At 36.9% G+C, this 24,993-nt stretch overlaps 2 protein-coding genes across 2 annotated transcripts in view; both read left to right on the top strand.

Moving 5' to 3' along the window:
* Window positions 1-9,217, top strand: part of LOC131336674 (UPF0496 protein 1-like) — a 14,050-nt gene extending 4,833 nt beyond the window's left edge. Inside the window, exons 2-3 of the transcript XR_009202904.1 lie at window positions 6,662-6,844; window positions 9,104-9,217. The gene's annotated coding sequence lies outside the window, so the exon portion shown is untranslated. The remainder of the gene's footprint in view (window positions 1-6,661; window positions 6,845-9,103) is intronic.
* An 11,405-nt stretch (window positions 9,218-20,622) lies between these two features.
* Window positions 20,623-23,325, top strand: LOC131336673 (calcium uniporter protein 2, mitochondrial-like). The gene is made up of 2 exons (XM_058372590.1): window positions 20,623-21,336; window positions 22,632-23,325. Exons 1-2 carry the CDS (start codon window positions 20,764-20,766, stop codon window positions 23,127-23,129), a joined length of 1,071 nt encoding a protein of 356 aa, XP_058228573.1. The 5' UTR covers window positions 20,623-20,763; the 3' UTR covers window positions 23,130-23,325.
* Window positions 23,326-24,993: the final 1,668 nt, after the last annotated feature.

Genomic DNA, 24,993 nt, shown 5'->3' with positions numbered 1-24,993 from the left:
ATCGCCATTCAGGAAAGCTGTCTTTACATCCATTTGATGTATCTCAAGGTTACGCAAAGCTGCGATCGCTATGATCATCCGGATGGAAGTAATCCTCGAGACTGGTGAGTAAGTATCAAAGTAATCTAGGCCTTCTTTTTGTCTGTATCCTTTGATAACAAGCCTAGCTTTGTACTTATCAATTGACCCATCTGCTTTCATCTTCCTTTTGAAGATCCATTTGTAGCCGAGAGGCTTACTGCTTGGTGGCAAATCCACCAGTTCCCACGTATGGTTTTGCAGTATGGAGTTAATCTCACTCTTAATGGCATCTTTCCACAAAGGACCTTCAGGGCAGCTTACAGCTTCCTGGTATGTCCGAGGCTCATTCTCTACTAGATTAGTCAGAAAATCTGGACCAAAAGATGTTGATGTTCTAGCTCGCTTGCTACGTCGTGGTTCAACATCAACTTCCTCTTCTTGGCCTTGTCTGCTTTCATTTGCCGGATGCAGAGTCCGTTTAGCAGAACTTGACTCTCCAATGGATCTATAAGGGAATATGAGTTCAAAAAACACTACATTCCTTGACTCCATGAGAGTATTCTTGTGAATATCTTGTATATCTGACTCATATACAAGAAATCGATAGGCACTACTATCGTCTGCATAACCGATGAACACACAATCAACGGTTTTAGGGCCTATCTTCTCCTTCTTAGGAGGAGGTACAGCCACCTTCGCTAGACAACCCCATGTTCGTAAGAATGTATAGGTAGGCTTCCTACCTTTAAACAATTCATACGGGGTTTTACTAACATCTTTGCGAGGTATTTTATTGAGGATATAATTAGCGGTGAGAACAGCATCTCCCCACATGTTCTGAGGCAACCCAGAACAGATCAACATTGCGTTCATCATATCCTTCAATGTACGATTCTTGCGCTTAGCAATACCGTTAGTCTGAGGCGAATAAGGTGCCGTGGTTTCATAGATAATTCCGTGTTGGGCACAGAATTCTCCAAATGGTGACTGAAATTCACCACCACGATCGCTTCTGACCACTTTAATCTTTCTGCTCAGTTGATTCTCAACCTGAGTCTTGTAATGAACAAACTTGTCCAGGGCTTCATCCTTGCTTTTCAGCAAATACACATAGCAAAACCGAGTGCTATCATCGATAAAAGTAATGAAGTACTTGTTACCGGCCCGAGTTTGGACATATTTCAGATCACACACATCAGTGTGGATTTAACCCAAAGGTTCTGTGCTTCTTTCTACTGTTTTGAAAGATGCTCTCGGCATTTTAGCCTCTACACAAGTCTCGCACTTATGTTTTTTATCAAATTGGAAAGTTGGAATATGGTCCAAGTTAATTAATCTACGTATAGAATCATAATTAACATGTCCTAGTCTACCCTGCCACAAAAAGGAAGACTCAAGCACATAAGCAATAGGGGATTTCTTTTTATTGATAGTAGGGATAACAATCATTACATTCATCTTAAAGAGACCATCGGTCATGTAACCTTTCCCGACATACATTCCAGCTTTAGTCAGAGTGACCCTATCAGCCTCGAAAACCAGGCGGAAGCCGTGCTTGCTCAACAGTGAGCTAGAAACCATATTCTTACGAATATTTGGCACGAACAGCACATTATTCAGAGTCGACTCTTTTCCCGAAGTCATCTACAGGACCACTTTCCCCTGCCCCGCAACATCCGAGGTAGCTGAATTCCCCATAAACAGCTTCTCACCGTTAGCAACCGGCTTGAAGGTAGTGAACAACTGCCTGTCACAACAAATATGACATGTAGCCCCAGTGTCTACCCACCATTCCTACGGGTTTGAACCAACCATGTTCATTTCAGATACCATAGCCGAGAGGTTGATATCGGACACTCCTGTCTCCACCTGAGCCAAGTGCGCCTGAGTGCGAGGGTTTGGTGGCTTCGTACACTCCAAAGCTCTATGCCCGAATTTGTTGCAGTTAAAGCAAGTACCCTGAAACTTTTCTCTTTGGTTTCTTGGCAACACCACCTCTCGGTCCCACATTGACACTTTTGTCCTTCTGCTTGCCAGCTTGCTTGTCAGACCGCTTGTCAGAACGCCCGTCATTCTGATTTTTCCTCCCACCGGAAGATTGACCATGCTCCATCATGTTTGCCTTGGCCATGTAGGAGGCCTTTGCACTCCTATCCATACCCCGATTCTCCTCTTCAATACGGAGCTTGATGAAAAGAGCCTCCAAGGTCATCTCCTTATTCTTGAACATGAGATAGCTCTTGAACTCTTTCCATGCTGGAGGTAGCTTGTGGATGACCGCGGCCACCTGGAATGCTTCACTCAGAATCATCCCCTCAGTCCTGGTCTCATTAAGCAGGAGCTGCAGCTTTTGAACTTGGACTGCCACAGACTTGGAGTCCACCATCATATAATCAAGGAACCGGCCCACAACAAACTTTTTGGACCCAGCACCTTCGATCTTGTATTTCCTGTCTAAGGATTCCCACAACTCCTTGGCCGACGGAGCCTCACCATACACAGAATACAGCGAATCATCTAGAGCATTCAAGATGTAATTCTTGCACATGTAGTCATGCTCTTTCCACCTAGCCACATCAATCCGCTTCTGAGTGTCAGGATCGTCCTCAGCAATAACAGGTGCTTTCTCGACAAGCTACTTTGCCAAGTTCAAGGTGGTGAGATAGAATAACATCTTCTGTTGCCACCTTTTGAAGTCCATCCTAACAAATTTGCCTGGTCTCTCCACGTGAGACATTGGAACGGAGGGAATCCCAGGAATAGGAGCATGAATTGGAATAGCCACACCGCCATTTCCATTGCCACTGACATTACCAGTCTCTTTCTCTTTGCCAGTGCCAGTAGTTTTCCCTTGCTCAGTTGTCATGTTTTTCTGAAATTAGGAATAACCACATATAAGAGAACAAATCTCAATATCAAAATGACAAACTATATAGCATAGATTAACAATCTATCAGATAAGCTAAGTCTAACACCCCCCACAATACCATGTAACCTGGGGGTCCCAGGGGGCCGTGCCCCCTGATGGGGGTCCTGGGGGCAGCGCCCCCGGGCGGGAGTCTGAGGGTAGCGCACCACATAGGCCGCGCACCAAGGCTGAGTGATTCACGCCTACCACTGGCTAATCACTTTAGGCAAGGCACACAAGGCAGCAAGCCACCTCTGGCTAATCACATGCCTAGCACCCAAATCGCCTCTGCTAGGCAGATCATAACAGTGGGATCAAGGCCAGGCGATGTCAAGGCAGAAGCCAAGTAGATCACCCCAGAGGCCAACCAAAATTGATCCAAGGCCAAGCCGCGCATGACTGCCTTAGGCCGTAGCCTTTCTGTTAATTCCATCTCCGAGCAGTGGCCATGTCGCGCACGACAGGCCAAGGCCGTAGCCAAGTGGGTCTGTTATCGTATCATGTTTCGATCCATTAATCAATCTGTGATAATCTCGTATGAATCATCGACAGATTGATCGAACTCTTTATACCATGAATTTGTCCAGTCATGAATCTGTTCTTGCAACTCAAAGATTAGTACAAAACAGAAACTGTTTTCTGGAATTCGATGCCGATCAATTGATCAAAATCTTTCTTAAGCTTGTTGGGAAAATTTCGGCATAACATATAATTCTTGAGAACAATTTCATTGATACTGTAACAATTACATAATCGAGGCATAATACAATTACAAAACAGAATGGAATAGTCGAGATACGAAACAATTTTCCAGAAAAACAAACCGAGTCCTGTGTGATACCACAGTCTCCTTAAGAAAGATTCGCCGCCTACCGTCGGTGTTGTAGGTTCGTGTTCGGCGTCTTCCTCCCAGGGTTGGCTCGGCTAAACCACAAGCCGTCGGAACACCGCCGTCGACCGCCTTGGCGAACTGACTACCGTCTGCTTTTCTCTCTCAAAACCGAATTTCAGAATATGCAGGAGGATTGTGGAATTGCTTGTGTTCCTCCAAAACGTGATGCTTCAATTTATAGGGTGGAGGAGGGCTGAATAACTCCTGCAATGAATTCTGCCCATTGAATTCTGGAATTGATTTCTGCCATCAAAAGGGAGGAGTAATGCTGCCATCAAGGTAGAGGGGTTACGGGAGTTACGGCTACACACATCAATACGTCTATTGATTGTGGTGCGTCCAGATACAACGAACCCGGGACCGGTTGCCTCGGAAGACCCTCCAAAATCCCGGTTTCATTCACCCGAAATTCCGTAATTTTCCAACATATTTCTCCCAAAAATTGGACACTGGCATTTTGGGGATATTCAACCGTCTAGTTAGGCATATACTATATGACCATTATTATGCATTCCAAGACAAAAAATAGATAGGATACAGTAAGTCGTGTGAGATGATACGATTCTAACAAGAATACAATGTTGTAACCCATGGTAGTTAATTATAACCCTGTGTTATGATACAAACAAAGTTGCAGGCATGCAAAATGCTATAAACATGTCATCCTCGTAAGCCCTGCTCTTTACTAATTCATGAACATGTCTTTTGCATTTTTGTACAGCCATGCATGGAGAATTAGACTGTAAAATAACACTTCTCCAGCTTATTAAGTAGTAGTAACTAATATACCAAATTCCCAAATTTTCTTAATCACTTGTTAGTTGTTAGAAAGTGTCTACAACGTTATAAATGACGGTCATGCCTTAATTCTTAGTCCCACACCTAAGAAGTATCAGACATGGTGCGAAAAGAGTGTCAAGCGCGTGTCTACTTTGTCAGAGCATTTTTCATTTTCTTGTTCTGGGATAGGAAATTAGGCACATACTTACTGTCTATATGGGTTTGAGATTGTAATTTCTAGTTATGGGCAGTATGGACATGTGTTCGAGAAGTGTCGCATCTGCCACGTGTTGGACATGGATACATGACATATAGCACCTTCTTTGAGGTGTCAATGCTGCTTGATAGTTGCAAATACTTGAAAACTAAATTTGCAAAATAAACCTATTGACCGTTTTGACCTTGATTTCTTGTGCTAGTTGATTGAGGCGATTGAATTTGCCAATACAGAATTGGGGTTTATTGTGTTGGGTGGGCATTGCTAGTATCCTGAGATTTAAGATACTAGTTGTCGTTCCAACTACGCAAGCCATGAATTTGTTTGATGCTCTCAAAGATTTTGATTCACCAGGGTTCAAATTTTACTTCAACTGTGTAGTGAAAAGTGGGGAAAAGAAAAATAAGTGGACTGGGATTTGGTATATTCAAAGGATGGAGAAGGAGTTTTTGTTTTTTGGCTCTGCGGTGAACAAATGGTGTTAAATACTAGTATCATTTTAGAAGTTGCTGAGTTGGAACTGCTGGAGTTTAGGTGGATTATTCTGCTTAGTGAAATCAAATTACTTCCAGGTCCTATATAAATGACTTTTTGGTCTGAATGATCTTCTAAGTGAGTAATCCCCTCCTCTTATTGAGTTAGGCTCTGTTATGTGCTAGCATACAAGACGATTGTGCTGTCTAAAGCTACACCAAAGGCTTGATGAAAGATTGCAATATATTCACTTAGTTGTGAGATCTAGACTGGGTTGTCAAGTACTTCCCCTAGTGAACATTCGGCAGCTCAACATAGCCTGATAATTGCTATAAAATTCAAGTTGGGCAACCTACTTTTTGGAGATAATTAGATATGGTGCTGCCATACAAGGTTATTGTGTCGTCAAAGCTGTCAAAGCGTTGATGCAAGATTGCAATTCATGGAACAAGTTACTGAAACCTAGAGTGACTTGACTGAGGATTTTACCTAGTGTAGCCACAGTCCTTGTGCACCTTCAGCTTGCTATAACGGGCATAGAAGTCTAGTTGTGTAAACTAAAGTGAGATGATTGTGTCTTTTTGGTTTGATGCAGATGGTTGTGCCTAAAGGGGTGACCTTCAAAGATAAGTCAGTGTAATTAATGGCAGCAAGGAGGGGTTGTGTAAAAAGGAATTAATCCTTTATCTGCAACTGGGGAATTTATGGACCCAAACAATATTGGTAGAACGCATTCAATAGAGAACCTGGGTATCGCAAATGACAATCTGCTGGTGATCGTTTGATTGAGGATTTGCTTGGATCTCTCTTAGCATGTGTAAGGTTTCTTGTCCATGAGTAACATATTACCTGATAAAGAATGCATTCAATACAGAACCTGGGTATCACAAATGACATATCATTCAGAAGCCATATCGTTCCTTGAGTTTTACCACGACTCAAGAACTTTAGTATAGGACAAAGCGTACCCATGCTAGGGTTACTACTATCACCGTGGGACCAAGTGAGATTAGTAATATGACTTGAATTATATGACATGGATCTGATTGATCACGAATAAGGGTGAGGAAAGCTAGAATATGTTCAGATTGTTTGATTTCATGCCGATCCATTTCGCACTTTCTATACATGGACTGAACTCAGCTGAGTCTTGACGATACAGATTTTGTTGCTTTCACGAACAGAGACCACCTCTGTCCTCGTCGTTTAATAGTTGATGACTCCGAACAGAAAACATGAGTTTGATAACCTTCTAGTTGTGGTAAGGAGCGACAAAATGTCTCTAGTTATATTTTGTGATTTGTGAACTAGTCCGATACCTTTGATGGTCCCGAAGGCAGCTGTGATAGTACTTTTTTGCTCATTTCAGGTAGAGTTGGCACAGAATGGAGATTTGATAGCATGAATCCTCCCATGAGGGCGGCCGAATTGAGCAAATGACATGCTACAAATCTCATTCACTCCTGTTTCCAGTAAGCCCATGTCGTCTGTACGATCCAGATTAAGCTTGATATACGCAATAGAATTTGCACTCTCATTTGTATAATTACTAGTGCATGCCCGTGCCTGAAGGCACGGCTTGAAATCGGTATTCAATTCATATCCAATTATGAAGGCCAAGGCCCCATTCACAAAATTCTAAGTACGCAAAAAATAGAAAACAATAGCTCAAGTATATCTATCGGTTAAACTTACAAACTAACAAATTAATAGTTGTAGCGCCCGTACCTGAAGACATTTATCGCCAGCCATTTAAACTACAGATCACAACTGGCAAAACTCAACTGTAATCACAAAATTCACTTTACGTGCTTAAAAAAATCAAGCTTCAGAGTGTAAGAATAAAAAATCAGTAATTAAACTTAATGATAATCTAGCAACATTTAGTTTTTATTCATCAAGTTTTCTAAAATCAAGAAGAAAAGACAAAATATAATCAGCCCTTCAATTGAATATAAAAATGTAATTCCGCTTCTACTAAATCATTGATAACAAAGTTGTAGACTTTCCAAGCTTCAAACTCCAACCAACTCAATATCAGTTATTAATTAGCAAATATATATGGTGCTTCAGTTCATATTTCATTTCAATCATCTAGCAAGAAATTTTAATGTCATACGACTTGTCAAAAAAAGAAGTAAACAACTGCAAACCATGACATAATGATTTTTACGTGGTTCTCTCTAAATAGAGACAGCAGTTCGATTCAAAATCATCCACTATAAAAATATAATTGATCTCGTCTATTCGTCCGAACACTATTGTAGTACTATCATTTCTTTTGTATATGTACTTGTGAATATACTTAACACATCTCATTCCAGTAAAAACGTTCACATTGATTTGGGGATTGAATAGTCTAGCAAGATATGCATTGTAAGGGACCACATCCTTGTTATCAGCTGTTTGACCCCTTACAAAGTATACCTAAAGAGTATAACGCTATTTAACCTTTATACAAAAAAAAAAAAAAAAAAAACGAAAGAATGCAAATAAAAATTGTGTAAGTTGCTCTTACAGTTTTCTCGAAGTCTCCGTTGAGCTGCATAAGAAAATAAAGAATTCAATAAAAGACATATGAAACAAATACTAATTTGATAACCTGTGACCAAGGAATAAAAGGAAACGGATCAACTCGCATGGTCATAGATGGTTAGATTTTGCTTAATTAAATGTTTGATGGAGTTAATTAAATGAGTCTAAGAGAAATGGTGGAGAAGAAAATGCAAATGATTGATCTGGAAAGAAAACTTACATACGCACCCCAATTTGAACCGAGCGTAAATAATTGATCTGGAAAGAAAAATTCCCATACCGTCGCGAACTGGAAAAAAAACTGCAAAACTGGAAAAAGAAAAAGAAAAAGAAAAGAGAGAGAGAACAAACCGTGGATGGAGAACCAAAAAAAAAGGGAACAAAAGATCTATACCTGTGGAGAGAGAACTGAAAAAAGAACCGGAAGGAAAACGATTAGGGAGAAAGAGAGAGAAATTCATTCACCCAAAATTCATTACCTAGAACAGAAAATGAGAATCAACGTCAATTGTATTTTCCATTATAGCATGGCAATCAACGGCAATTAATTTCTATTATCCGATCAACGGCAATTAATTTTTTCTTACCCGATTTGTAGCATGTCATTATAGCATGTCTTGATAATGCCCAATCAACGGCTAAATTCTTCCCGTATAAAACAGATAAATTATATATGTTCACCCAGTCAAGTATAAATAGTCCATAAATGAATATAAATCTCCCCCATGTTATTTAGGCACATTTAATATAGTAGTAAGCATCATTTCCAAACATGCCTCTAACCTTACTATCCGTAGATCTCAGCTGTTGAAAAAATATATACCGATGCTAGGGTCTAAAATATACGGATTTGAAAACCACTCTCTCATATTATATAGATTTAGGAAATTTAGAAATTTAGAGATTTGATTAGGATAACTCCTAATAGGATTCAAATTTCCGGAATATTAGTCACAAATTATCATGATTGATTAGGGTAACTCCTAATAGGATTCAAATTTTGGTAATATTAGATTACCATGATTGATTAGCCTATCAAAAAAAAAAAAAAAAGATTATCATGATTGATTAGGATATTTCAATTCAAATGAGCTCCTTTTGTGGTCTTGAAATTTCCAATATTTACCAAAATGCCATGTTGTAGAAGGAATGATGAAGATGAATCTGAACCGTCGGATTTATTTGTATGGATAGATAAATTTTGGACAGAAATAAATTTGAACCATTGAGAAAGAATATTCTGTAAGATACTTGTCCTGTTTTATAATATAGATAGGAGTCTAGCTCCTCTCCAAAGTCCAATCCACAAGCCCATTTTAATGATCGGGACTGTTAACATTTTTGAACTCATCAAGAGCACCAAGCACGACAAAAATCAAGTTGATCGCATATAGTTTAATATGTTTTCAAAGCACATTTATATTGCAAAAAATTGTTGAAATGGGTTTTGATTCAGTATTGCAACCTTATTTTTACTAGATAAGGGTGTCTTCCAAAATCATATCAAATGACATCCAATCAATTCTGATGGCTGATAATTTCAACGATTCAAACAAAATGAACGGTCTTGATTGATCATTGAGGGAATCGTGAAAAGAATCATTATCTGGCTGAATTATATAGTACTCTCTAATCCATTTGGACGATTGGAGCTGAAATCTAATTATAGCTATAACTAATATGAACTCTTGTTAGTGTATCATTAGAGCATCACAGCAGTAGAATAAGTAAATGTGAATAATCTAAATATACCATATCAGAATTTGATTATTCATTTAGAGGTTGTTAAAGTTAACAATGTCAAATCCTACATTGGTTATTTTTTGCCCATAATAAAAACCAATGGGCCCTCCAAACTTTTTCCCTTCATTTCACGCATATTTTTTGAAAAAACGGTTTTTGAAGAAAAAAAACAGTTTACGTTAAAAAAAACAGTTGTATAAAAAAAAGTTTTTGAAAAAGAAAACAGTTTTTCGAAACAAAAAACAGTTTTTCAAAAAACACACTTTGTTAACTTAAAAACTGTAAATACATTTTTTTAAATTTTTGAAAGAAATGTATTTACACAAACGGTTTTGAAATTTTAAAAACTATAAATACAGTTTTTTTAAAACAAATTTTGTGTAAAAAGAGTTTTAAAATTTCAAAAACCGTTTACCAAGAAAACTGTTTTGTGTCAAAGAGTTTTGTAAACAGTTTTGAAATTTCAAAAACAGTTTTTTTAAAAACACACTTTATTTAGTTACAGTTTTAAAATTTTTGAAAGTAGAGTTTTTTGTAAAAAAAAAAAAACGTTTCTGAAAAAAACAAGAAAAAAATATGAAAAAAGTTTTTTAAAATTATTTTTTCAAAACATTGTTGAGAGAGAGAGAGAGAGAGAGAGAGAGAGAGAGAGAGAGAGAGAGAGAGAGAGAGAGAGAGAGAGAGAGAGAGAGAGAGAGAGAGAGAGAATTTGGTTATTGACAAAAGATTGCTAGTTTTGATTATTCAAATGCCAAAATTTGATGAGTTCCTAAGCGGTTGCTAAGTTTGGTTATTCCAATGCGAGCACTTTTTTTTGAGCAAATATTGCTAACATTAATAACATTTTGGTTTTGATTATTTCACTTTTCAATGCGGATGCTCTTAGTATATATATTTGTATTACTATAAAACAAAGCGATTTTGTCTACTCATACAAACCGAACACCCTCTATAACCATCGGATTGAATTTTCAATAGATCATAACCGTCCAATTAAGAGCATATTTTCTAACATAAATCTCCTAATTTTATGACTGGTAAATTCTTTCAATTGTTTGTTTTTAGGTTGTTTCCTTAAAAAATTTGATTATCTCTTTGAATTTAAATCAACTCAATAATTGATTTCTGCCTAAAGTTGATTCCCTTACATTCAATTCAATATTTGCTTTTAATTTGTTTCCTTTTAGGTTGATTTCCCTACAGTCACATACCAAACCAAACCAAACCGAGCTTTAAGTTCCAATCACTTGGGGTTGGCTACATGAATCATTTTCCTCCATTGAACCCTGTCGAGGGCCACTTGCATATTTGGATTCATGTCATAGAGATCTGACAGGCTTTTTACATGCTGGCTGTCAGCTACCTAACGCACAACCCTCCTCCTTTATCCGGGTTTGGGACCGGCGGGGAATAAATATAAGGCTCTAAGCACAAACCAGACGGAGTTCCCTACAGTCACATACGAAAAGAAAATAACATAGGATCTTATGAATGCAACATAGTATTGGGTTTGAATTTATTGGCTCGAATTTATGTGATTTGGATGATCATTGGTAGTGTTGTACACATGGATTATATGTTAATCTTCATATTATAAAATTGAAAATAGCAATGAGGGATCTAATTCAAAAGCACTTTTTATGATAAAATTTTTTTGTGTGCTTAAAACGTATTGCTTCATGCCTTTAGTTACAGACAATCTCTATATTTCTAGACGATACGTACGTACTACTCCCTCCGTCCCTTATTTAAAGTCCAGTATTCCATTTTGGACTGTTCCTTAATAAGTGTCCATTTTGTAAAGTTAGTGGGTAAAAGTTGGTGCATTGTCTATTTTGTTCCTAAAAGTAGATTCTATTTTGAAAATTTAGTGAATAAAAGTGTAATGATGATGGGTAAGTAGAGAAAGTAGAAGAAAAAATTGATGTGAAAGGTATAATGATGATGTCTTTTTAATAAGTTGGAGTTACGAAGCAGGACACTTAAAAAGTGACGGAGGGAGTAATATTTAGTTGAACCATACACGATGGTACTGATCCCATGTCGACAAACTTACTCTCAGCGTGCAGCCTATGATCTCCTTTGAACAACTCTAGGGCTCCGTTCAGTTGCCAGGAATATTGTACGGGAAAGTTATTCTCAGGAAAAGTGAAGTAAAGGAAAAAGAAAATTATTTTCCTGTGAGTGTTCATTTGACAAAAGAATTTTGCAAGAATAATTAAGGTTTAGTTATTCATTTTTCAGGAAAAAGAAACTTTCAGGAAAATTTTGTGAGTGTTCACTCATTTTCCTTTTCCCGCGACGCAAAATCCTGTGTTTTTTGCAGGATCACTTTTGCAGGAAAGTAATTCCTGCAGGGAAACTTAAAAACATGTTTCCCATTACTTTCCTGCCAACTGAACACTACAAAAATCATGGGAAAGTTGATTTTCCCATCCTTTCTTGTACTTTCCTGGCAACTGAACGAAGCCTAAGGGTACAAGCGAGAGTATAAACTAGGAAGAATACGCCACACATGCATAAAACGTGCGAATAAGGTTTTACAGGCTAACCGGAACGAACGAGTATTTAGTAAACAACAACGTGCCCGCAGGAAATGATAAGGGTGTAGGGGTGAGCAAAATAATTGTCAAACCGTGAATTCAATTCAAACCAATCTAAACTGGATGGTTTGGTTCGATTTTTTAGTAATGTGATTTGGTCCGGTACAAAAAAATAAAATAAAAATAGAAATTGTGTTAAATGGTTTGGTCTATGAATTTACGTTAACAGCTTCGGTTCCAAACTGGTCAGAATCGTACGATACATATCTATACAATTTGTTTATATACGCTGAATAGAATTAATTTCCAAAACTAATGTTCCATTTCACCACCCTATTCTTTCACTTCCAAGAATAATTCCCTAGCTTCTACAGGGTAATCTATTCCTAAAAAATTTCAATACACTAAACATATACGACATGAGCTTGGTCAATTTATTTTCCAAATTTTTTTTTTGGTAACTAATTGTTCAATTGATTTTCCAAATTTTTTTGCTCTATAAGTACGAATTTTAGGATTAATCTAATACTCTATTCATGGCTATTCATTCGCTAAGTACACGTATTCTACTCTTATTTAGTTGTTTGATGCTACTGAGTTTTGGTGATTAATAATAGAAGTAGTTATAATATGAGTTTTGATTTAACTTATCCATGCAATTCCAAGTACCTTAAATAGTTTATAAAGATGATATTTAAATTTCAAGCGAACTATGGTTCAATATTAAAATCAAGCCGTATTTTGCTAGTTTGGATTGGTTTGGTTCTATGAATTATTTTGTTTCTTCAAATTCATAGCCCGTATGTTATGATTTGGTTCTTGGTTTACTATAAAACCGGACTAATTCGGTTCATGCTCACCCTACAAGAGTGTTTATTGGTTCAAGCGAGAACTTAAAATGGTAATCTAATTTTTGTTGGATAAAATGAATTTTTATTTAATAAAAACAATTATTTGGGAGTGATTAAAATTGACTCAAAAATCAATCACATGAATTTTGGTGGAAGTATGGAAGGGATTTGTATTTCACATTGGTTAGGAATGTGGGAGATAATATATTTATAGAAATTGGGCTTGATCAACCCAGTATATATATATATATATATATATATATATATATATATATATATATATATATATATGTTTTGTTTGTGGAAAAGGAAAAAGACAACAGGTTTTAATTGGTTAAGTTCAATAACCAATTTGTGCCGTTAATTGCCGACTAGGTGTGTCGGTTAATTGGTAATTCTTACCATTAACAGATGTGGCTTTCCAAAATGGTGTGTTCTTCCAAGTGGCATTTGTTTGCCACCATCAGTTTCAACTTTTCCATTTTGGTGGAAAATTGAATGAATTGGGGGTCCATTACTTCCCCATATTCATGGTGGGGGTTACATCTATTCATTGTGGGGGGTTTTTTCCCCATTCATTCTGCCATTTACTCCACGAATTGAAGGCCAGGCAGCATGACAAGGGTCAAGTTCTGCCTATATAAGGAGCATTTCACAGCATAGTTCAAGACAATGCACACAAAAAGTCTACTAGCATTCTAATACATTGTGAGAGAGAGACAGACGCTGAGTTAGTTCGCCAAGACGTTCTTCGGTGGTGTTCCGACGTTCGTGGTCGGAGCCAGTCTATTCTATATCGCGTTAATCCTATAACTTGATGGTAATCACAGGCCTTTATGTAGATAGAGATGGACCCTTTCCCAATAGTCGCAACCCAATATGTGACTCCCAAGAGTCACACACTTTCCAATAGTCACGCCCTCCTTCCATCAAGAAAGTATTAGACAACTATTCATATAAAAGGCACTATTATATGGGTAATTAACTTCAATCTAATATTCAAGTTTTAATAAACATAATACATAAATACAATAATAAGATGACAAGGCATGCGAGCCACACTTAATGAATATAAAACTAACAGGAAGGTGATGATCAAGTCATGAAAAATGAAAACGAATTTTAACCTAATCCTTAGGTCACCGCAACAATAGTTATATGACAACGAGAAACCTCACAAAGCATTTGATATGAGGTTACCTTCTACCTGCACACGCGCTACAATCAAATCCTATGTTGGCTAGGTTTGCGTATGCAGAACTTTATCCCGATTTTAATTAGAACCCTCTCTAGTGGACGGTGAAGTTGATCTCTTCGATTAATGAATCCACTAGGCTGATGTCAGTTATTTAGTTTGATAAACTTGGCATTTAATTTGGAAAATTAATATAATTTGTATATAGATGGGTTGCTGACCGATCATTTCTATCTCAATGGATATCATTCAAAGTTTTTGTTTCCCCCGTTTCTTTATGGCTGTTGATTTTGTCACTCCCTTTTTTGTTTATGCCACTCCCCTGCAAGTGTATTTTTGCACCAAAAATATACTTGTAGGGGAGTGACGTTAACAAAAAAGAGAATGACAAAATTATTTCCCTTCTTTATCTTCCATTTTATCAGAATTAATAAAGAAAGCAATCAATGATGGGATTTTAGCACCAGCTGCTAGCCATTTTAGTCCACCCACCTCGATCACTACCAAGCACCCTCAGAATATATGCCTACTGTTAGTTGATCAACATACATGTACCAAATAGTAGTAGAGTACTATAGTATTTCATAAGCAAATAGTACTATATTTCATTCTCTCATGATTTTGGTACACAATTAGAGCATCAAATTGGATTTCACTCATTAGTATTCATGTTGGGGGAATCGCATCGATCAGTTATTAGAGCCATTCATAAGCAAAGTAGATTTGACTCTCCTATCATGCCTATATATGTGGTACCAACGCTTACACTCTTCTTTATCTCATTCTTGATCCAAGAGGAGAAAAATAACCTACTTTTCCAAGGAGGAGGAGTTTTAGCTTAAGCTAAACTGGTAGCATGTGAGATGCACCCTGAAGTGTGCATGTTCCAAAAACAATGCTCATCCTTATGATCACAAAAGTGAGTGGGGTCCACACATTTGGAAGTAGAGTCTACGCACTTTTGTGAGAGGGGGGAGCAATACTCCTAAAGCTAGCACAAATTTTTTTCCCCTTGAGATGACTTGTCTTTGTCTATAATCAACACTTTCAAATATCTGGTCTACACAATTTTATTTTTCGGATTCGTCCTTTTAAGAATAATCGAAAAAAACAGATTTTTTTGGGGGGAAATTATTAGATGAAGATTACTTCTAACTCTATTGATTTCTTTTTAAGAAAATAATTATTTTTGTTCACACTTCTACTAAACGGGTTTCTAAATATATACACATCTATCTATCTATATCTATCCATATACATGTATGTATTACTCCCTCTTCCCCAATAGCCCACTATGGAATGACGTGTAATTTTTGAATAAAAACTGAAGTACTAATATTTTTGAATTATTTTTCAGCAATTTAAAGATCTCAATTAGTTTTTTAAGAGAAATGATATTGGTACTCCAAAAATTAATGCAGGCACTCCAAAATCAGTATAACACCAAAGCCATTTTCCTTTGTTTTTTTGGGGTGCCAATATCATTTCCCTTTTTTAAATATGTGCAGAAATATATTAAAAAATTATGTACAAAAATTTGTTTTTATAATAGCTTTGTATGGTTTGGATTTTGAGAGAAATTTTTCCATTTGGGTAATGAGTGTAAAGAGATAGATAGAGAAATAAGAGTAATAATTGGAGAGAAAATTTATTAAAGACCGTGAGCAAATTGGTCTAGATACCCAAAACGAACACAATAAAGATATAATTTTGAGACAGATAAGGTATATGCCAAGACTAATTCTGATAAAATCTACAAATTGGCAATTAAATATTTATTTAGTGGTTCCATTTAGAACCATAATTTTATAACGAAGGTTAAAAAAGGACCATAATTTTACATGAAATCCTTTTTAATAATTTTTTTCTGGGAAAAAGAAAGGTTAAAAAGGATTTCGTATAAGTTCAAAAAAATTCATGAAAAAAGGGGTGAGAATTACTACTCCTTCCTTAAAGAAAAGTTCACGCATTTACGTACGTACTCGGAGTTGAGCAACTTTAGGACTAGATTTTGGACTTGGTGAAGGTTTGTTCCACCGGCCATTTACGCGGCAAATTGTGCAACATTTTTTACCTCTATCACTGCTACGCCCCCTACAACCTTTTCTCGAACTTCAGCTTTGTGATCTGGACTAGCAATCTAACGAACCTTTGGAGCTTTGTCATCAGGCTCGTGGAAGCACCCTATGCATTAAAGTTGCAAGCGATTCCTTCAAAATCTCATCGCAATCAGGCTCGCTTCGATGTCGGAGAGAAATACCGGTGTTACAGTAACTCTTCAAACTTCAAACTAGACGAGCAACTGCCAACTGTTCACTTGCTTCCCCTTTAATTTATCATTTTCCAAAGATTTTACTCCAGCACTGTAACGGGGAATATTTTATGCTAAATTTGAATCGGTTCTCTCTCCTCGGTTCTCTCTTCCATCATGAATTTGCAATCATCATTCTTTTCCTTTTTTTTTTAGTCAAGATGACCATTTACTTGAATCTGAAAACATGTTTATTTCACCGTCTATGGGACATCCACCAGGACCTCCCCATGAACCTCCACCATGAGTCCTAACTTTGAACACCACCAGGAAATCCTATGTGAGAAATCCTAAGTGAGATCCTAATTAATGTTGAACATGAAATCCTAAGTAAGATCCTAACGTTGAACATGAAATCCACCAGGAAATCTATTTTAAGATGCTCCTTAACATGATATCCTAAAAATTTCACAGATGTGTGAATAGAAAAGTAAAAGTAAAAAAGAAAAGAAAAGACAATAGTTTAATACAATAAAGTTAAATAGAGAGTCTGATTTTGTATAATTTTAAAAAAATGAGTAGCTTCCAAAAAATTATTTTTGAGGTTTAATTTGATCCAAAATTTGATGACCAACTTGATGAGGATGCTGTTACCCCCAAATCACCTACACGTCATTCCCTCAGATTATCATCACCTAAATCGGAGGAGTTTCATTTCTTTTTCCAATATTTAACTCATTTATTTATTCATCGCCATCCCCATATATCTAACCTTTTAAACATGCGTTTATTTTTTTCCCTTTGAAAAAAAAATTGAGCGGTCGTTACCAAAGTATTGAGCATGACACATCGTTGACAAGTCAAACTCCCTCCGTCCTTTTTTAATTATACAATTTCGTAATTCTAACTTATTAAAAATATATTATCATAATAACACCTTTCACCTCAAGTTTCCAAAAATATTCTCTACTTCTCCCTAATAACTTCTTAGAGCATCCACAAGTAATAATCAAAATCAAAAGATTGTTAAAATTAGCAATGTGTGCTTAAAAAAGTATTCACATTGTAATAATCAAAGTTAGCAATCTCCTAACCAATAATCAAATTTGGGCATTTGAATAATCAAAAGTAACAATATGAGACTTTACATTGCTAACTTTAGCAACCCTCTAAATTAATAATCAAAAGTTGACGTGACAAGTTTTGATTATTCACTTTTGATTATTACATTGCGGATGCTCTTACCTGTTAACTTTTCAAAATGACAAAATGATAATTGTAAAAATTTGTACCTATTAACTTTTTAAAATTGACACTTATTAAGGGACAACTCAAAATGGAATAATGAATTCTTATTTGGGGATGGAGGGAGTAGTGTAGAAGCCAACTGCCTCCGTGATAGAGGCTGTTGATAAGTACGGACCAAAACGATGGGGGTACCGATCATGAGTAGGGCCCATTTTGATGTCCTACACAAAAGATCCAAATCGTTCATTATTTTCTAAATAATTTTTCAAATTCACCTCTAAAATTTTAGCTTGATTTGATAAATGTAAATACTTCATCGAACGTTCAATTTTTCTTTTTGAATTCAGGATTCTAGATTTTGAAAGAAACATTGGACGATTAGATGAAGCATGCACTTACATTTATTGGAGGGAGTTGAAAATTTACAAATTAACTAAAAAATTTATTAAAAAACAATGAACGATTTTAATCGTTTGTGCAGAACTCCAAAATGAGGCTCACACATGATCAGTACCCCATCGGTACCGTTTTGGTCGATACCCTTAACATTAACAGACCTGATATCTTTGTTCAATAGTGAATAAATTCACTCTAAAAATATATATCTTAGATGGAAAACCCTCATTTTCCGTCACTGTCACTTTTGTGGTCCCCACCTTGTATTTAAACTAAAATTCAATTTTTGATATACATATCAAAGTTTGATAAAGTTGATTTTTTGCGTGAATGTACTATTACTGTGCAGTTCCTTCAAGGTGAACGGTTCAAATTACTACAATAACATACAGTGAGACCTTTAATGACTATTGGGCCCCATTCAGTTGCCAGAAAAATACAGTAAATGATAGAAAAATAAACTTTCTTATAACTTTTGTAGTGTTCAGTTGGCAGAAAAGTAGTGGGAAACTTGTTTTTAAGTTTTCCGGCAAGATTTACTTTCTTGCAAAAATGATCCGGCCAAAAGTATAGGATTTTGCGTCACGGGAAAAGTTTTCTCCATTATGGTGCCAAAATAATTGGCGGGTAAGAATAAAAGTGAATGACGCCAATACCAAAAAATACGAATTAGGTTATTAGAAAGGCACTTTGAGATTTACGTGAGTAACAATAATTTCGACTACTATGGTGCTTTCTGAGATAATTGTTTTGGAAAAAGATTCGTAGTTTATTTTTTTTGGAAGTGTTTATTTATCTTATCATTGCTCTTTAATTTTGTTTTGTACTAACTAATTTTCAGTGATATCCAATTAATGATATCCAATCGAGAGTTTTCCACCAAAGGCACAAAGAATTTAATCTCTAATCAATATCCGATTAATATGAATTTGATGTGGTTGAATTTCTAGACAAAGTCAACAGTTTGGATCGGGAAAGTGAACTTGGAGCGGACAATTGGCCATGAACGGTGACTCCAAGCCATGTCCTTCAAAAGAAGAAAAGAAAAAGGAAGACGGTGGATGGCCTTCCAACCACGTGTACGGTGATTAAGATAGTTGCACCCGTGAAGTGGTTGATCAAAGTTTTTTTGTTGGGTAAGTAGTGGTTGATGATTTGGGGGAACCCGGAACAGAAAGTTTGAGGCCACCGCATAAGGCTACCGTACGTCATGTGAGATCTATTCCGAATTTTATAAAAATAAAATATTTTTAAATTTTAAAATATTTATTTATGAAGTTTTGGAAAAAATCAGTTCTAAATTTTGTCTCTACGAATTCAGAAAACATACCTACTGCTATTTATTGGAGCATTTTTTTACAAAATTTCATAAATAAATATTTCCAAATTTATGAATATTTTTCTGTATTTTTTTTGCGCGATCCGAAGTAGGCTCTACATAGCGTGCTGTGGTTCCATACAGTGGACGGAGGACGTTTGAACGCGGAACATATGCTGTCATATTCTGGAAGAGGAGTAGAGGACCATTGTTATTATTACGCGAATATTCGTAAAACTCAAGCTAATTAAATACTCCTATAATGTCTAGTTGCCATAACGTGGGAGACACGGATGATAACGATCATTCACAAAATACGTGTTATTATACTCTTTCCAAAACTCGAATTATTTGAGCACGCCGTATGAATATATGATAATAGCAAGAATCGGAAAATTCATTTTCGTGAAAAGAAATTTAATTCGCCGTTATTGTTTGGACTCCCCGTTTGTAACACAATTTGTTAAGATAATACAACATCCGTTTCAAAAAATTTGAGAGTGCAAAACGAGAATTTTAAAGTAATGCAAATTTGCCAAAAAAAAAAAAAAAATTGTGTTCACAAGTTATTAGCTATGAATGTATTTGGTAAAGTTATGAAAAACTAATTCAAATTTCTTTGGGCACAATTACATTTCTTTTTAGTTTTCATTTTGGGGATTGGACTACTTGACAGAGTATATCTTCATTTGATTGAAAGGAAAATAAATATCGTTTGGAATAAAGTAAAATTTATGAAAATTTGATATATATATCTATCATCTATACTCCAAAATTTTTTTACAGGTTATTTTTGGTGCCAAAAGTCCTGAGTTTGCCAAATTTCCAAGCAACACAGGTGAAGTAATTTTTAGTTTGTATTGTTAATTTTCTACAATTAAAAGTAAAAGTAAAAGAAAAAGCAAAATAAAAATTACAGTGCATAAAAGGTGAAGAAAATGAGATAAATAAAAAATAAAGGAATGAATATATATATATATATATATATATATATATATATATATATATATATATATATATTTGTATAGATGGTATTATTTTTTCAACTTATTTGAATTTTCGATTTCCTGCCATTGAAATAGTATATACTCCTACTTTATCGTAACATACATTCCGAAGTCGTTTATTTTTCTGCATATCTTATTTACCAGTATATTTTATGCTTTCAATCTTTATTTATTTATTTACAAGTATTTATTATTATTCTAAACAATACTATTTAAAGAATTTATTGCTCTCTCTCTCTCTCTGTTCCGAACAGAACGACCTATATATACCCCCATCCACAGCCTCTCCGTTTCCCCATTCCGCAAGCTATTCTTACGTACCAACCCTTCTTTACAACAACCCTTCTTTCTCTGTCCACGTTTAGATCTTAAAAATCCACGCCCATGGCGTTTAACAGAACCCTAGCTCACCGTTTATCCCACCTATCCAAATCATGCAACCCCACCCTAACAAACTGCCGCATCTCTTCCTCATCCGTCGCCGTGCAAACCTTGATCCCTCCCGATCCTTCCAAGGTCGCCCCCGATCCCGGCGACGACCGCATTCACCGCAGGTTCCTCCAGTCGCGGCCGATTTATCAGTCTGCCGCCACGCCGCCCGAGCTCCGGCCGGTTCCCGGGGGAGTGAATCTCCTGGAGAGGCTGCGGGGCATGGACGTTGCGAGGAACCGGGTGCGGTTGGACGGGTTGGTTCCGCCGCGGGAGGCGACGGCGGCGGCGGAGGAGGGGAAGTTGACGGTGGAGGACGCGAGGAAGCTGCTGAGGGCGTCGCAGCTGGAAACGGTGAGGTCGAACCTACGGAAGGTTCCGAAGGATAAAATCACGATGGAAGAGTTTGTACAGATCTGCTGTGAGAGCAGTGGGGATAGAGAGCAGGGTTTAGGGTTTGCCAAGATGCTCGATGAGTCGGGGACCGTTATCGTCTTGGGAAATGTTGTGTTCCTTAGGCCTGACCAGGTTAGCTGTTTGCTCTCTCTGTTTCTTGAATTTAACTTTTAGGCCTTTCAGATCCCTTTGCCTAACTTTTTTTTTTTTTTTTTAATGTTTTGTCGCGGTTTTTTTAGTCATTTTTCTCTTAGTTCTTAGATATGGGTCAAATTTTAACATGATCTGAATAAGGAAAATCGTAAAAGTGTATAGAGCAAAGTTGAAAAACTCCGTGTTAGATGACGAAAAATACCGACTTTCTGGGCCTTTTTCGTTATCTTATAGGAGTATGAGTTTTTTCAACTTTCTTCTACTATGTTTTTGTACTTTTTTGATATTTTTTTGGAGCCGAACTATGTTGTGTAAAATTTGACCAAAATTTAATAAGAACTAAGATAAAACAACCAAAAAAACCGCGCCAAAAAGCTTAAAAATTTAGGCCAAAGGTGGCCTTGTATGCACAAGAGCATGACATGAGTTAGTGAATTTTGTGAAATCTTTGAGTTGTTTATATATTTCCCCCAGACTACAGAATACTGATAACTTTTTATCATGTTTATTTTCTTATTTTTTTTCCACAGGGAAGTGTTGGGCAGATCTAAAACGTGTAAAAGGGTTCCACGTTTCAGATGGTGACTTTAGGCTCCAATGAACCCTTTTTTAAAGATATATATAAAACAAATGTAAAAAAAAATTGCAAGTGCCAAGTGCTCCAGTATCTGGAACCAACTTGGAATGCTTAATTATCAAGTTCTCGACATTGTGTCACACTCAATAGTTCTATTATATTGTGTTTGGTTGTGGGGGAGATTAGGCTTTGTTTGGTCACAAAAGAAGAGGGAGGAACTTGAGAGTAAAAATGTATAGGAGATCTCCAAACTAGACTTAGACCCCTCGATCCCACATCACTTTCCCAACTAGAGTTTTTCTTTTTTGTTGAGTAATTTGATTGGAAAAATCACAAAAGCCTTCAATTTTTTCCCTCAAATCCGTGAAACTTACTTTTCAATCCACGTCTTCGAGTCACCGCGACTATACTTCATGTTCCCCTACACAAAAATCTTCATCCACGCAACACTAGGAAGTTAAATTTGAAGAATTTGCAGTATGAAGAAGAAAGTATATATTTGGAAGAACAAATTTATCTTGGGGGTAGATTATACTAGATAGTAAGGTAACTGGTGGGGTTAGAAAGAGCAAACGGTAATCAGGAAAGTCTAGTAAACGGGGCAAAATTAAGTCATAAAATTCGAGTCTTGATGAAGAAATAGGTGGAGAGGAGCTCTGTTTTACACGAAGATTTTCCCACGATTTTGTGATTACAGGTAGTGAAAATCATCCAGAACTTATTGCCTGCACCGGAACGGCTCCAGACGAACCACCCAAGGTGGAAGGAACTACAACAGATGGAGAAGCAAAAGGCCGAGATTGACAAAAGGGCTGATGCTCTTGTTCGCAGGGAACTGTGGTGTGGTCTCGGCTTCCTTGTCGTTCAAACAGCCGCGTTCATGAGGCTCACATTCTGGGAATTGACTTGGGATGTGATGGAGCCCATTTGCTTCTATGTTACATCTATGTACTTCATGGCTGGCTATGCGTTCTTCCTCAGGACTTCCAAAGAGCCTTCTTTTGAAGGCTTCTTTCAGAGCCGATTCAGCACGAAGCGGAAGCAGCTTATGAAGATTCATTACTTTGATGTTGAAAGGTATAATGAGCTAAAGAGAGATTTTAACCCTCACTCGTCAGCAGCCCTAGGAAACGCTTCTTCGCTTACCCCATCGTTTGATCATTCTGAAATGACGGAATCTGGTGCTTTACATTAACCTTTGAGATTGAACCAAGGATTTTTACCAAACAAAGATTTTGGTTGTTTTCCTTCCCATAACCCACATTGTAAGAATTTTGTGGCGGCTTCCTGTAAACGTACCATGGAGAGTTCGTTTGCCTTAGGTTAACCATCATCTGAGTTGAAAATTTGGTCCTCATGTATGATACAAATATACTCCTGGTTTTGTGATTGCCCGAGTGTTTCCAGAAATTCTAATCACTCTAAATAGCAATTGATCCAGGAATACAAGCCACTTCAAATTCATTTCATTCACACCTCCTTAAGTAAACAAGCGACTTGAAATTCAATCAATCCATTGCACAATTGTGCTGACTGCAGCGGCACATTTTGACAGTTTGCTTGGGACTGGAGCATTTTAACTCCCACCAACAGCGAAGACTAATAACGTAGTTGAAACTACCTACCTCTTCAAAACATGTGTTTGAATTTGGCCATAACCATGTATGTACTTCTCATTTTCCGATTTCCACGCCTCCTACTTTGTTCTATTCTAAGATTTCCGCTGAATTACGGGGCGTGATAAATATAGATGTTGGCAAAATCAACGTTGGCTTGTGACCCAACGAGAGAATATATGGTAATGGAACGCATTCGTCATGAAACCCATGGCGCCTACCTAAGCTAATACCCTGTTCTCTTCTCTTGGGTTCATGGGTAGCTAGGGAGGGCTTTTACTGAGGCAGGCCCAGTACTACTCTACTCTTGATTCATTTCACAGGTTTTCCGCTTGCAGTCTATTCTCAGTCTTTCACTATTGTCATTTGTCAGGTAGGCTAAAGACATAAAAGCTGGCTGATTTTGTGATCCCCGAAAAACTCCACAGTTCCTGATCTAGATAAGAGAAATTCCCAAAAAGTATGGTGCGTATCCCTGGCTTTTTTTTGGCATTACAAAAGGACGAGGATGTAGAGTCACGTGGCGCTAGCTCAGGTGGTGAGAACTCATCCTTCCCTTGAGGAGTTCTTGAGTTCTAAACCTTGCTTCATGCTAGGTGTTCCCTACTTTTCTCGTGTGGTAGTCGTGGACTTGTGCCCCATTTGAGTACGTTATTGGCCCCGTTCCTTTTTCTTTGTAAACGTAGGCTACTCTATACTAAGGATTGTCAAAAAAATAAGGACGAGGATATACACTCAATTCATGTACCACCCGCTCCATTTTGACAACAGTAAAAGTAATGGTAGAGCCAGACGTAAGATTTTTGTAACGGGTAAGGCGTAAGCGAACATTAAATGAAATTCAATTTCGGTCGATACAAAATACTACAGTACAAAATCACTACCAAAATGATTATCTTAAATATTCTCGATCAATTTGTACAATTAAAGATATGAATTTTTTTTAAAGAGATTAAAGATATGAACTTATATAAGCATAATTGCAGATAATCTTCCGCATCCATGGAGTATATCATTTTCAAAAGATTAAAAAAAAATTTGGACGGGCAGTCGTCTTGTTAAAATGAGATTTGGCTGCCCAATGTATATAACTTGGAAGTTTTTTTTTTTTTTTTTTTCTTCTAAATAGATCTAGTATTTAGGTCTATAAGTTTACAGTGGCCAGGGCCACCCCTCCAATTAGAAAAAAAAAGAAAGAAAAAAGGAACAAGAATATGAACTTTAGTCTACAGAATATGGATATTAAAGTCCAAAGTTCAATGATCCTGTTTGGTGTTCTTGGAGCTTTTACTCGTATTTTTTGTGCTGAGTTATGCCTGCTGGTGTTTGGTCACTGGTAGCTGGTGCCTTGATAATATGCCACCACGTATGTGTTGGGGCAAGAGATCTTGCGTGATGGCATATTATCAAGATCCAACCTTGCCCGTCTACCCACCGACCACC

Source organism: Rhododendron vialii, chromosome 8a, assembly GCF_030253575.1.
Source record: "Rhododendron vialii isolate Sample 1 chromosome 8a, ASM3025357v1".
NCBI classification, from domain to species: domain Eukaryota; kingdom Viridiplantae; phylum Streptophyta; class Magnoliopsida; order Ericales; family Ericaceae; genus Rhododendron; species Rhododendron vialii.
Note: the sequence above shows the minus strand (reverse complement) of the source record. Positions and strands in the feature narration are given on the sequence as shown.